At 36.9% G+C, this 15215-nt stretch overlaps 2 protein-coding genes across 2 annotated transcripts; both read left to right on the top strand.

Annotated features, from left to right (window-relative positions):
- The first annotated feature begins 254 nt into the window (after nucleotides 1-254).
- LOC103834643 (CBL-interacting serine/threonine-protein kinase 6) lies at nucleotides 255-2095 on the top strand. Its single transcript, XM_009110709.2, has one exon. It carries the CDS (start codon nucleotides 565-567, stop codon nucleotides 1861-1863), a length of 1299 nt encoding a protein of 432 aa, XP_009108957.1. The 5' UTR covers nucleotides 255-564; the 3' UTR covers nucleotides 1864-2095.
- Nucleotides 2096-2373: 278 nt separating this feature from the next.
- Nucleotides 2374-13360, top strand: LOC108870884. Its single transcript, XM_018656674.2, has 2 exons — nucleotides 2374-13021; nucleotides 13109-13360. Exons 1-2 carry the CDS (start codon nucleotides 11053-11055, stop codon nucleotides 13147-13149), a joined length of 2010 nt encoding a protein of 669 aa, XP_018512190.2. The 5' UTR covers nucleotides 2374-11052; the 3' UTR covers nucleotides 13150-13360.
- The last annotated feature ends 1855 nt before the right edge of the window (nucleotides 13361-15215 follow it).

Here is a 15215-nt window from a genome sequence, read left to right as displayed (position 1 = left end):
TATCGAGTATCAAAGACTAGCCGGGGTAGAATAGTAAACTGTTATCTCAACCGGTAGTATAAGGACACGAGTCGTCGTCCCTCTCAAATAATTGATTATCACGAAGCCGCCACAAGGAAGTCTCCACACACCTGTGGGGGCCAATTCACGGAAGAGTAAACGGTAAAGTTAAGATCTATATAAAGTTAATTACTCACTACTAATAAGGGCACTTACGTAATAACAAAATCGTTAAGATCTATATAAAGACAACTCTTTCTCTGCTTTTGTCCGGTGAAAAGAAAAAACATAACAACGAGTTTCGTGTTTCACTTAGATCTTGTTTTCATTTTTCTCTCTCTATACTGATTTTGAGAAAAAAGGAGAAAAAAAACTTGGAAGGGAATGCAGAGAGATGGTCGGAGATTCGCCGGTGAAGACTAAGCTGTGTGATCGGTTTAACCGATCTGTCGGCGGCAGAAACAGCCACCGGAAACACGTTGAGGACGGGTGATTAGTTTCTAAACACCAAAGATCCAAAGCTTAAATCTTTTTTTTTTCCCTTTTTTTTTTGGTTAAAAAACAATGGTCGGAGCTAAACCGGTGAAAACGATGGAGAAAGGATCTGACGGTGCGGGGCTCCTCCACGGCCGTTACGAGCTAGGTCGTCTCCTAGGGCACGGAACGTTCGCGAAAGTGTACCACGCACGTAACGTAACAACGGGAAAAAGCATGGCCATGAAAGTCGTGGCCAAAGAGAAGGTCATAAAGGTAGGCATGGTGGAGCAGATCAAGCGAGAGATCTCAGTGATGAGCATGGTGAAGCATCCCAACATCGTCGAGCTTCACGAGGTCATGGCCAGCAAATCCAAGATCTACTTCGCCATGGAGCTAGTCCGCGGCGGCGAGCTATTCGCCAAAATCTCCAAAGGAAGGCTACGCGAGGACGTGGCGCGCGTGTACTTCCAGCAACTAATCTCCGCCGTCGATTTTTGCCATAGCCGCGGTGTTTACCACCGTGATCTTAAGCCGGAGAATCTGTTGCTTGACGAAGAAGGCAACCTTAAGGTCACTGACTTTGGTCTCTCTGCTTTGACTGAGCATTTGAAGCAAGACGGGCTTTTCCACACGACGTGTGGAACTCCGGCGTACGTTGCGCCGGAGGTTATACTGAAGAAGGGATACGACGGAGCTAAGGCGGATCTGTGGTCGTGCGGTGTGATCCTCTTCGTGCTTCTCGCTGGGTACTTACCGTTTCAAGATGATAATCTTGTGAACATGTATAGGAAGATTTATAGAGGAGACTTCAAGTGCCCTGGATGGCTTTCTTCCGATGCAAGAAAGCTCGTGACGAAGCTTCTGGATCCGAATCCGAATACCCGAATCACTATCGATAAGGTTATGGACTCGGCTTGGTTCAAGAAACACTCAACGAGATCCAAGAACGAGGCTGAGGATCTTGATATCTCTGTTCATAAGTCCAAGGAAGAGACTGAAACGCTAAACGCGTTTCACATCATCGCGTTGTCTGAAGGGTTTGATCTCTCACCGTTGTTTGAGGAGAAGAAGAAAGAGGAGAAGAGAGAGATGAGATTCGCGACTTCTCGTCCCGCGAGTAGTGTCATCTCGAGTCTTGAGGAAGCTGCGAGAGTTGGGGACAAGTTTGATGTGAGGAAGAGTGAGAGTAGAGTGAGGATTGAAGGGAAACAGAATGGTCGGAAAGGGAAGTTGGCAGTGGAGGCGGAGATATTCGCGGTGGCTCCGTCGTTTGTTGTCGTGGAGGTGAAGAAAGATCATGGAGATACTCTTGAGTACAATAACTTTTGCAGTACGGCTCTTAGACCAGCCCTCAAAGACATTTTCTGGACTTCAACACCTGTTTGAATCTTTGATTGTTTAAGTTCCTGAAAAAAAGTATTGTTGGATTCTAGATTTGGTTCGTGATTCTTGTTCTTGATTCTTGAATCGTCTGGATCGTGTATAAAGGTTTGTGTCTTTTGATTATTTGTATGTTCTGTCTCGTTGTTGTCGATATGTTGCTTCACGAAGCAGAGACTGTTGTGTGTGTGTGTTCGTGTTGTTCAGAATGATGTCTTAAAGATTCCATATCAACAAATGATATTTATCTTTAAAAATGTTCAACACTCAATTCTTATGCATTCTCATTGTCTGTTTTATTTTTGTTTTGCATTACACTGGAATGATTAGGTCCACCATTAGGACATCATCATCATCTTTGTCTAAACCTCTTCCAATTGGAATTGGTCCAGTTTATACTAGTGTCTTATTGATTCATGTGTTATTCTGATGAGTGTCGACATAACTCATTTGGATTTGAGCCGCGTTTTACTTTATTGAGTCGTACTCCCTATGTACACATAAGAATTATCAATCATACATACCATTTTATAAGATGTTTAGTAAAGTCATTAAATCCAGCCTGATAGCTTGAGCGATTGTATTACAGCTCAAACGTGATATAGATTATATGATTAGCGATGGTTTTGATTTTTTTCATCAAATATTTTGAATGGGGATAAGTATTACCTGATTTGGTGAAGATAATAAAACAATGGAGTAGAAAAGTTGATGGATCCTGATAATATTAAAAGGAAAAAGGAAGACGAGGTGGGCAACAAAACAAGAGTAGAAGCTGCATGATTGTGATGGATGTTTCACGAACCATATTATATATTATCTTATCTGTTTCACATCTTACTAGTAAAGTTCCTTTTTCATATTTGACATGTGAGATCAATCATGAAGATGCAAACCACCAACCCATGATTTATTACTTCAAAGAAAATAATTGTGACATTAATATTTGGAAATGTATAACGTCCGAGTACCATCAAAATTTCTAACCAAATACAGACTTTTAATACTGACATTTTTCTTGATCACTGTAGAAAAATATTGAAGATAGATAGATTTATAAATAAACATTTATATCTCTATAATTAATTAATATGAACTTATGATTTAGATTTGAGGGTTGACATTTATGATTTCTTTTAAAAATTATTACTTAAAATTCAAAAATATTTTTTTTAAAATAGTTTCAAAAAGAATTTTTAGATTTCAAAACCGAAATTTGAAAAAAACGAAAAAAGAAATGAATAAAAATTTGAATTGAAAACATATTATTCAAAAATAATAATATTGTTTTCTACTATTTATTTAAATAATTTTTTTTTATATTTATATATTAATAAAATAGAAGTTGAAAAGTCTTTTACCTCTTTAATAAAAAAAATTGATAATTTTTCTCCTTGTTGTTCTTTTGTTGAAAACTCATTTTAGTATCTTTTTGATAGAATTAACCAAAAAAGTAGTTAAAATCCGAACGTGTTCAAAAATTTGGTATCTAAAAAACCGGAACAGAATCTGATCCGAACCAAAATATTTCGAGTATCTAAATATATCCAAATGAGATTTATATACTTAAATATATTAGTTATTTTTATTTAATATCCGAATTATATAAGCTATTTTGAAGTTGTCCACACTATTGAAAATATATATTAATAGTCAAAATTAAATATCTAAAATTGTTACACAATACTCAAAACAATAAAAAATACTTAGAATAACTAATAATTTTTCATCCGAATATTCAAGCCAAACCAATTTTATATGAAGTTTAAGTATTTTAGAATATGTTACTCAAACTTATATGGTATAGATTTTGGAATTTTTTAAATATATATAAACTTTAATTTTTTAAAAAATAATTAAAATGGATTATCAGAACCCGTACTAAAATCCAAATCAAGCTCGAACCAAATTTTATAAATACCTAAATAAAACTGAAATATTTAATTACAAAAATTTAAAATCCGAATAGCTCCGAACCAAATCCGAATGAGTACGTGAATGCATATCCCTAAGGAAACTAATAGAGAGGGATATATTTGATTATGATTATACTAGTGGCTGATATCTTTTAATTTGGGAAGTTACATTGCCCGAGCTGTTGAACGACAAATGGGCCTGGCTAGAGCCGAAACAGTCGACGGAATAATTTATGTCATGGGTATGAATTTTGAGCCCTTCATGTTAGCATGTGCTTTTTTTTTGACAAAAGATCTTAGCATGTGTTTGTTTCTAAAATTTGAAACGTAAAAGACACTCGGAATAACCAAAGCAAAATAAAGTACACATTACCGGTTTTAGGTATACTCGGATGAAATATTTGCTTTAATCCCTAAATTTTAAAACACTGATATTTATAGATCCAAACTATATGTAATCAAATACTTTTTTTATTTATTAATATTAACCTAAAAATGTTTGAATTTTAAATTTCAGATCCGGTATTGGAAATACAAATGCCATCCAACTAATATAACAATCGAAAAACCCGACAATATGTAAGAAAACGATATGGAATTCATCATTTGTTAAAATTTGAGGTATATTTGAAGTTTTTGGCTCTTTTTTACCAGTTCGTTAGAAATGACATGATTTTTAAAAAATTAACTTGTCTAAAAAATAAGTGAGGAAACTTTACAGTCAAGACCGATTATCATTTTATCATCAATCGTTCTACTGATTTAGTGGAATGTTCTCCTCCTCTAGCGCAACATCATGATCTAGCAAAGACAGCTTGGAAAGTAGACACTGCTCCCAAAATAAAACATTTTCTGTGGAGGTTATTATCGAAGGTCCTACCTTTGATGGAAAATCTACGTCATCGTCATGTTGTGGCCAACTCCCAATATTTTAGGTGTTGTCAGCATTCAGAATCAACAAATGACGTGTTCTTTACTTGTAATTATGCTCAAGGCGTTTGGAGACTTTCAGGAATGCCATAAGTCCTACTAATCGATGAAACTGTTGCTGTCACAGATAAACTCCGGTTCATTATCAACTTTGCTAATGATCAATCTCTCCCTCATGAAATCCGTCTTCAACCAATTTGGATTTTCTGGCGTCTCTGAAAAGCAAGAAACGAACTACTCTATGCACAGAAGGTCTTGACGGAACAACTGCTGTTACAACGAGCTCAAAACGATGTGAAGGAATGGATTCAAATCACAGGACACAAATTTCAGGTACAACAAACTACCAGTCCATCAACATTGTCCTCGAAATGGAAAATCCGCCATTAGGTTGGGTAAAATGTAACTTTGACGTTGCTCATCGTGAAGGTAATATTCCTTCTCGTCTAGGATGGATTATACGGGGACTTTCCTAAATAGTGGTAATGGTGTTTTTGAGGGTCGAACAACAGTTAAAGAAGCAGAATGTTCCTCCTTATTATGGGCTATACAATGTTGTTGGGGTTTAGGATATCAGCATGTCATATTCGAAGGAGACAACCTTGGCATTATGCAGCTCATAAGTTCGGAAGATATCAACATTAAACTTCAGTCCATTTCTCATACGATTAATGCTTGGAAAAGTTGTTTTTCTGGGATCAAATTTACTCACCAAAATAGAGATGGAAATCGATGTGATGATGTTTTTGCCAAGGCAGATGCTGTCCATCTTTTCTTAAACACCGCTACTAAGCCTTCTAATATTTCTCATTCTTGTCCATCTTATCTTCAACACATTGTAATAACAGATGCTTATTAATAAAATTTTGGCCGACAAACAAAAAAAAAGAATAAGTGAGGAAACAGCTTGTCTTAAGTTCCATAATTTATTTTGAATTTGTTTAGGGTTTATGATTTGTTTGTATGTTATAGGACTATACCCTGACTTTTCAAAGACCCGAGCTTGTTTCCTCACTTATTGGTATACCCTAAATAACATTTATGTCCATATAAAACAAAAATTACGAAGCGCATCTCCAGCACTATTTCATTTTATATTTCAGACATCACTTTGGAGTAAAATATGTTCCAACTCCACTCTATTTTCAACTCCAAAATGAAGTAATGACTAGGATTACTCCATTAGTAATCCTACATTTACTCCATTTTGGAGTTGAACTTTTTTATTTATAGAATGCTCTTCTAAATTTTGAATGCATTTATTTTTCATATTTATATCATATATGAAAATAGTATAAAATAAATATAATATTTCATAAGAGATTATTTAATAATTTTACATAAAATTACATAAACTAATAAAAATATCAAACTAAACCTTATATATATTATAAATATAACATAAAATAAGTGATTTAACAATCCGTTGAATCATTTATGGAATTTCCTGAGTATTTTCCAAACGATGAAAATGTTTGATTTTAAAATTTTCTTGCCCAATTTAAGAAAATCATGGATAAAGAAACTCATTATTCATTTTGAAATGAATTAGTTGAACATTTGTGAGAAAAATATTCAAATACTCATTATCGAACCAAAATATTTTATCATATATATATATATATATATGATTTATTGTAACTTTAATAAGAAATATTTAATTTAAATAAATTATATTTTGTGGATGTTTTATAAACATAAGATATTTAAGGGTTAATTGGTAAGTTTTGTAAGTAGAAGGTGTTAGTAACAATTATTAATTAATTAAAAGTACAATTTTTTTAGAATAATCATTTTTGGAGTGAAAATTGAGTAATACATTAGAGTAAAACTCTATTTTATTTTGGTATTGCGCTATTTTAGAGTAAAATATAGAATAATACATTGGAGATATTCTTACCTGGCCTCGTTTGTATCTCGTTCTTTTTTATAATTTTGTAAATGATTTTTGTAAAAGACAATGACAATAGTTTAATTATATATTTGCCAACACAAATGGTTACGTTTGAAAAACAAATAGCTACTCTTAAAAAAAAAAAAAACTACTCTTTTTCATTACTAAAAACATGTAATATAGTTGGCATATTGCACTGTGGAAGCAAGCATGTTATGAGTCTTATGGCTAATGAGACACATGTGGATACAGTTTGCTTAGTCCCACCTAAAGTATTTCTACACGCATTAGATACTAGATGCAGAGAATAGAGATTGTTAGACATACGAATTGAGAAGTGGTACACCATGTTGGTGAAAGGCAAATGGGGAAATATAAAACGTGGACAAATGAGATGTAGATAAGTGTTTTGTCTACAGCTATGAAAAAAAATAAAGCAAAATAGCTTTTGAGTTTTCATGGCTTTCGGAACTCGAGATGTCCCTAACTAGTTTTCTTCTTTCCCATCATCCGTTTTTAATTGTTCAAAATTCTTTCACATCATCATCTTCCAATTTCCGTTCTTTTTCTTGTTTATTTGTTTGTTTGTTTTAACTCTTATATACACGTACAAGTACAATGCCAAATTTTATCACGTGCGAAAGAATCCAAGGAATAGTTACTTACTTGTGTTGTCGATTCACTGCTAATGTATAGAACGGGGGAAAAGTTCAAAGTTTATTTCTAAAACTGAAATTTTACATAGTATTTATTTCTTTACGATCATCTTTTTGCAATTTTCTTCACGAACATTTTAACAGTGGTTAAGTTGCATAGAATCTTGCATAAAACGGGAAGCGGATACTCGAAAGCAGAATCGCAAAAATATTTAAAAAAAAAACAAAATAGAAAACAGATATGTGTTGGAAGCTAGAGTATATCCATATATATATATATAACATTAAAATGAGTTTATAAAAATTATGACTAAAGATATGTGATTCAAAATAAAATCACTTATTCATTTTTAATAATTTTATTCCATTTAATTGACTTCATATTTTAGTTATAAAAATAATAATAGGTGTCTGCAAAATCTCTTATAAAAATTATAATGCACAAAATAATTTATAGTATTAGTTTTGATATATGCATATTTTGTATTTTCTCTATTTAATACTATTAATTTGGATCTTATATGAAATAAAAACATAATTTTATTTTCTTGCTTATTCATCACACTGAATTTTTAAGATGGAAGCGTGATTTCTAAATGAATTTCAAGCTTCCAACGTGTTTTAAAAACAGTATTTTTAAAAACTTATTGAATCTTTTAGGAACTTCCACGAGTTTCCAATTTCGATTCTGGTTCCGAAGCACGAAACGCACGTCTAATGAAGCTTCTATGCTACCTAGCTGCTTACATCAACAACAAAAACATTTTAACACTGCTTAATTTATCAAACTAAATATAAATTCAACAGAAGAAATTTATTTATATTAGTAGTGTAAAAATATAAATATAATAAAAATGGATTTTTAAAATTTTCGTTAAGGTAAACTTAAACTCAGTCAATAGTAACTTAAGCTATTTGACTAACCGAATATTTTGGTTATAATACAAATAGAACATTATTTTAACGTATTCTCTTTTAGACACATGTTTTTCTGTTTCTATTGAAACTTCCAAAATTTTAAATTTCAGTGGAAGAAAATAAACTCAACAGTGTAAGTTTCAGTGGAAGAAAAATAATAAATTTGTCCAGCAGAAAAAAAAACAGTTGGGATTTTAATTGACAGAAACTGTATCATATGTTAAAATAATATCCACTTCGCTTTGGCTAAGTGGTTAACATGTTTTCGGTTGATTTTTCTTTTGTGGATTCAATTTCTGTGAAAGATAAAAATTTAATTTAACAAGGTTAATTTTCTGTAGAACCAGATTCTCAATGAAAATTAAGAATATGTTAATGATTTTGACATAATTCTCACTAATATTTAACACTTATTTTATCCGATTATACCTTTATTATTTGTAAATACTTAGTAAAGAAAGTGAGAGTGAGTGATATTGTATGGACAAAAATGAAACACAACTATTTACTATTACCTTACGTAATGCAAAACACTTGATATACTTATTTACCACATATTTATGCATTTAAACAGTAAAATGGATGGTTAAAAGTGAATGGTGCTATCTTATATAAGAATGACATGAATTTGTGCTATATGAAATCATATTGATAGTGCTACAAACAACATAGAATACATAATCGCAGTTGCTAAAATAGTATAAAACTTCAATTCCATTCAACTTCTAAATACTAAACTCTACCCGAATCCCTAAATACTAAACCCCAATTCTCAATTACTAAATCTAAATCCTAATCACTAAATTCTAAACCCAAATATAATCTATATAATATTTTAAAATATGTTATTTTTATATATAAAATATAGTATGGATCATCTATAAATAGTATGGAAGATTTAGTCTATTCCATTTACATTAGTTGAGCACTAATATAAAATAATACAAAAAGATATCGCGTGTTAAATTCCAATTGATCATATTTCAGATGTGAAGGATTTTGTCAACAATCTTATTGATTAAACAAATTTTGAAAGTTAAAAAACAAGAAACAAAGGTTGAAGAAGTTGATCCAATAGATGTTAAAAGTGTTTTGGTATATAAAACATAAAATACGTTGAATATCACGGTAACTTCTTTTTAGTTATTCAGTACATAAAATACATTGCAATTTTCCTTTAAAAATAGCTAAACGATATCATCTTAAACGATGACGCCACGTCAATTGATCACGGTCAACATATATTTGAGCACTATTTCAAAAGTTCATATAGTTTTTTAAGAAGTTATATTCTGGTCATACTGAAATACACATTGTTATATAGTTTGTGAAGGGAAAACATTACAGAAAATCATCCATTTAAAAAATTAAAATAACATATTTTATTTTTTTTATTTATTTACTGTGAGTTTTAGTGAGTTTTCCCCTACTAAAACTACTCTTAGGTCCTAATTTTTTTTGGATAGTTCTCTTTTAAAGCAGAAAACATTGCATCCCATTAAAAAAGAAAGCCCTAATCTGATTATCACAGGGGATCGAGTTTATCTTTTTTGGTGTAATATAGTTCGATCTTTGATCGACTTTTCTTTTGCGTTGGCGATTTCTGTTTGTGTTTTCAACCCTAAACTGATATGTTCTTCATATTCTCTTTTTTTTTATCGGTTTTGAGGTTGAATTTAATAAATTCGCGTTGGCGATATCTCTTCGCTTTAGGCGATTTTGTTATGTTAACTTTAAATCCGATCTCTTTCCTTCTTTGACAAATCAATATACCGATCAGTTTATGGAAGTTCTCATCTTCTCGATAGATAAGCTGGATCTCTTACTCAGAAAAGGTATCAATCTTCGCTTCATGATATTAAGGCGAAGTATCCTTGAGGATAGGAGATCGAGATGATTGATTAAGTGGGGGAGACCTGATGCAGACTCAGATTAGCTGGAGTTTTCTCGTTGAAAGCGTTATGGCGAAGTTTTGTGTCTATCTCCTTGAAGCTTCTCACCGGATTTCATCTCTAGCGCGAAGATGTGAAAGTTTCCAAGATCGTCGGCGAACACGGGAAGGAGGAACGGTCAAGCGGTGCAACCAGGCGAAGAAAGAGGTTGATGGTTCTCGGTCCGGTGGCTTTCCGGCAAAACCAGAGCCGTTCTCTTCGGATCCAGAAACGTCGATTGCCACACAAGGGTGCATGTGCCGATCATCCGTCAAAGTTTTATTATTAAGAAACACGTGTTTTTCTTGGATCCTTATCCTTTGTATTGGGCTTCGACTGGGCTAAAAATATGTATGGAAATGGGTTGCAGCCTCTTGTAAGTTTGGGCTTCAGCCCAATTAATAAAACTGTTGACAAAAAAAAAACCCCTAATCTGATTTTATCCTGAATACTTGTTAATTTGGAGATGCAACATATTTTATTTGTAACTGGTAAATTAAGAAAGGAATACATGGAACCACACCACACATAAATTAAGGATATGCTTGAGTACATGGAGCCGCTAGGGTTTGGCGACTCGAAAAGCGATTTTGAGATCTGGTCCCTCACCGCCTCCGACGACTCCGCTCCGGCTCTCTGAAACGCATCTCTGGCATCTCGGAGCACAAGGGAGACTACACAACACTCCTTGTGCCCCCCCTCGTTCTCTTCCCGCTGACCTCGTCGCTCTCATCCTCTGGCTTCTTTGCCAAGTTTAATAATATTCTCACAAGATTTCCCTTACGTTTAAGGCAAGCTTCAGAAACCGTCTTCTAAAAACCCTAGAGCCTCCTTTCATCTTATTTAAACCCCCGCGCCTCACAACTCCGATCCGCACTGCAACCCCCATATCTCTCAGATCCCGGTTTCCTTTTTTTCTCTAGCTGTTGCTAAGTCTCTCACACTTTATCATGAGTCAATCCTCTCTAATCCGCAAAGGAGGCCCCTCCAATGGTGATCGCAGCATTCAACGTGCAGAAGACGAGATCATCCACATCCCGGAGTGTGATCTCAATGATGTTAAAGATCGCTTTCGGCTTACACTCATAGGGCGGGTCTTCCACATCCGTGGGAGAAGTATCGATGCTCTAATCAATCTCCTCCCCCGCCCCCGGATCTGGAACGTGGAAGGGAAGGTCCGTGGCCTGAATCTCGGAAACGGCCGCTTCCTGTTTGATTTTGATTCCGAGGAGGATCTACAGATGGTCTTAAACAAACGTCCATGTCACTTCAATCAATGGAGTTTCGCGTTGGAACGATGGGAACCCTTCACCAGTGAATCCTTCCCGAACACGATCCCTTTCTGGATCAATGTTACCGGAGTCCCAGTCCACTTCTGGAATGATAATACTTTCACAAGGATAGCCAACGCACTCGGTACAAAGCTCCTCGTTGATGACAAGAAGGCGAGAATCCAAGTATCTATTGACGCTGACAAACCACTGCAATTTGAACGCAGAATCGGATTTCCAAACGGAGATATTGGGAAAGTAATTCTTTCATACGGCGGTCTCCACCGCTACTGCTTTACTTGCAAGCTCATCTCCCATGATGAAAATACTTGCCCGCAGTTATCACCGGAGGAAAGGGAGCTCAAGAGGAAGCAAAGACTTGAAAGCCTCAACCCCAATGAACAATCAAGACTCCCTCTTCAAGCTCCTTATGGCGACAACTCGAGGAACCTGCTAAAGAGACCTCGTTCCCCTCCGAATGGGAGATACCTCAGCCCATCGGAATCCTTACGACACAGTGATCTTAACCGTGAGGACAAAAGAAGGAAGAGCACGCTCCCATCCTACTCAACTCGTGAAGCACGGGACACCGGCCTCCAAACCAGAGATCGCAAAAGCTCAAGTCGACAGGATAACCGATACACACACCAGAGAAGGGAGGTGTGGAGTCGTCTGGAAAGCCCAATCAGAAAGGGAGGACGCAGCTCTAATTACTATCCTCGAAGTTCACCTCGCAACGACAAGACACGGTCAAGCTACAAATCTCACACTGAATGGCGACCAAGACGCGGCCAGGAGGAACCAAGGAGCAGAATTAATAACAACGCCGTGTCTCACCAAGGAGCGAATGATCGCACGGAGAGATCCCGAGCCATTGTCGACTCTCAAAAGACAATTACTGATAACTGTGCGTCCCTGGAATCAGGAGAAATAGTCGCAACCCGAGGTTCAGAAGCTGCAAACGATAATGCAGAGGATAATGCAGAAGACGAAAGGATCCGCCGTCTCAAAGGTAAAGCCATCGCAACAGCCACAAGCCCACCGGCCGTCGTCCGCAGGAACTCCACCCTGAGCATCAGAGAAAAGGCCACGGAGAAAGCTATGGAGTCACCTCTAACTATCCGACAAGCCAAAAGGTACGAAACCCCACAATTGGAACAAAGAGAAAACCTCTTTGCACTTGAGAACGAAATAGGCATTGATCAGGATTTAGATACTCCGTTAACTGATCTTGAGATAGCTGAGGTAGAAAATCTAGTTCTTGAAACGGAACGCCTAGAGATGGCTGAAAATAGGCTGGCTGAGAATAGGCAGGCTGCGAGTATTGATGAAAATATGTTAGATATTGATAATGATGATCTTCTTGGAGATTCTCCTGACCATTATGCAGAAACAATTGAGGCAATATCCCAACTCTCTCCAGCTAATGCTGTGTACAAGAAAAGAGTATCTTCGAGACAGCACTCCACACTCCCCAAGGCTGATGCAACGCTCCTGACCGCAAAACAGAACGCATCTGGCGCGTACATCCCTAAAGGATTACTGAAGAAGAAGATCCCCCATTCTCCCGAAATAAAAGGAGCGAAAGCATCAAAGAAACTTCAGGTGCTCAACATCCGTGCTTCCCCAAAGAAGAAGACTGCACCGGGTAAACGCATAACATCTTCTTCGTCCATGGTCCCTCGTACTGAGGTGTTTCCTTCTGCTCTAAGCAAAAAATCTGTGTCCCTTTCAGGTTCGGTGGTGTCCCAGAAACCACCCAGTAAGAAGATATGAGTGCAATAGCTTGGAACTGTCAGGGTGCCGGAGCCTATCTGACAAAGCAACATCTCCGGGAGCTGCACCGCTGTTTTCTTCCTTCTTTTCTTTTTCTTTCTGAAACAAAAAACAATTACTCTTTTCTTCAAGATTTTCAGTTTGAGTTTGGTTATAATAAATTGTTCACCGTGGAACCTGAGGGAAGAAGCGGTGGACTAGCACTTTTTTATTTAGATTCTTTTGATGTTACTATTCTTTTTTCCAATAATCGTATGATCGATATTGAGGCCACCATAGAAGGACACAAGGTCTTCATTACCTTTGTATATGGTGATCCGGTCGTTGAGTACCGAGAAAATGTATGGGAACGTCTTACCCGTATGAGCTTAACAAGGAATGGACCATGGCTGATGCTAGGCGACTTTAATGAAATAATCAGTAACCTGGAGAAAAAAGGAGGCAGGAAACGTCCAGACTCCTCCTTTTTACCGTTTAAAGGTATGCTGGAAAATTGTGGGATGATCGATTTTCCCTACAAAGGAAACCCACTCTCCTGGGTAGGCAATAGAGCATCTGGAAAAGTTCAATGCAGGTTAGACCGAGCGGTAGGGAACGAAGATTGGCATCACTGCTTCTCCCACTCAAATGTGGAGTACTTGCGCCTATGGGGCAGTGACCATCGCCCCGTTCTCCTGCGTTGCCTGTCTGTAAAGAACCAAGGAAAAAGAGCTTTTAAATTCGATAAGAGATGGATAGGCAAAAATGGCTTCCGTGATACCATACTCCAAGGATGGAATGATCCAAATCTCTTTAACAAAGAAGACCTCTGCGATCGGATCGCTCATTGCCGCAAGTTCATCTCCCGATGGAAACGAAACAACCCTTCCAATGCCGCAAAAAAGATAGAGGAAATCAAAGTCCAGCTAGAACAGGCCCAGATCGACGACGACTTTTCACAAGAAGCAATCTTAAGTCTCAAATGGAGTCTATGTTCGGCCTTTAGAGATGAAGAACTCTACTGGAAACAAAAAAGTCGCGCAAACTGGCTTCGGGAAGGTGATCAAAACACAAAATTCTTTCATGCTACCACCAAGCAGCGAAGAGCCAGAAACCGAATCACAAAACTCAGGAAAACAAATGGTCTATGGGCAGAAACAGAGAATGATATCGAGGAAGTGGCAACAGGGTACTTTCGAACTCTCTTCACAACGTCGGCCCCATCTGATTTCGCAGAATCTTTAAAATATATCACCGAAAAGGTCACCCCCACCATGAATGCAGCCTTAACACGACCTCCATCAGATGATGAGATCCGTAAAGCCGTGTTTGACATAAACCCAGAGAAAGCTCCTGGCCCAGATGGATTGACTGGACTTTTCTTTCAAAAGTACTGGGGTATCACAGCGGAAGCAATGTTTCACACGGTCAAGGACTTTTTCCAGCATGGAATGCTAGACCCCCGCTTGAACCAGACGAACATATGCCTCATCCCGAAGACTGAGCGCCCCAGTGAGATGACTAACTTCCGTCCTATAAGCCTATGCAATGTAAGCTACAAGATCATCTCCAAAATCCTGAGTAAACGTCTTAAGCATTGTCTGCCCAGTTTAATATCGGAGACTCAATCGGCCTTTGTGGCTAGACGCCTGATAACGGACAATATTTTGGTGGCACATAAGGTCTTTCATGCTCTGCGTACGAATCCGAGTTGTAAAGCTAAATTCGTTGCCATCAAAACAGACATGAGTAAAGCCTTTGATAGAGTGGAGTGGTCCTTTCTCGAAGCTCTACTACTCAAACTCGGTTTCTCGTCTCAATGGGTATCTTGGATAAAAATCTGTATCTCCTCGGTATCATACCAAGTACTCATAAACGGAGAATCAAAGGGCAGCATTTCCCCATCAAGAGGAATTCGTCAGGGCGATCCACTCTCCCCTTTTCTTTTCATACTCCTCACAGAAGCGCTTATCTCTCAAATCCAAGGAGCTGAAAGGGAAGGCAGGCTCACAGGACTGAAGATCGCAAGAGGTAGCCCACCCATCTCCCACCTCCTGTTCGCGGATGACAGCCTCTTTTTCTGTAAA

This window comes from Brassica rapa, chromosome A08 (assembly GCF_000309985.2).
Source record: "Brassica rapa cultivar Chiifu-401-42 chromosome A08, CAAS_Brap_v3.01, whole genome shotgun sequence".
NCBI lineage: Eukaryota > Viridiplantae > Streptophyta > Magnoliopsida > Brassicales > Brassicaceae > Brassica > Brassica rapa.
The sequence above is the reverse complement of the archived record's forward strand: the minus strand, read 5'-3'. Positions and strand labels throughout refer to the sequence as shown.

What these genes read in the sequence shown, in the direction of transcription:
- LOC103834643 (XM_009110709.2), top strand. Translation starts at nt 565, where the DNA reads ATGGTCGGAGCTAAACCGGTGAAAACGATGGAGAAAGGATCTGACGGT.
- LOC108870884 (XM_018656674.2), top strand. Translation starts at nt 11,053, where the DNA reads ATGAGTCAATCCTCTCTAATCCGCAAAGGAGGCCCCTCCAATGGTGAT. An exon ending in AAAGAAGAAGACTGCACCGG is followed by an intron (nt 13,022 to 13,108) that starts GTAAACGCATAA and finishes TGTCCCTTTCAG; the next exon opens with GTTCGGTGGTGTCCCAGAAA.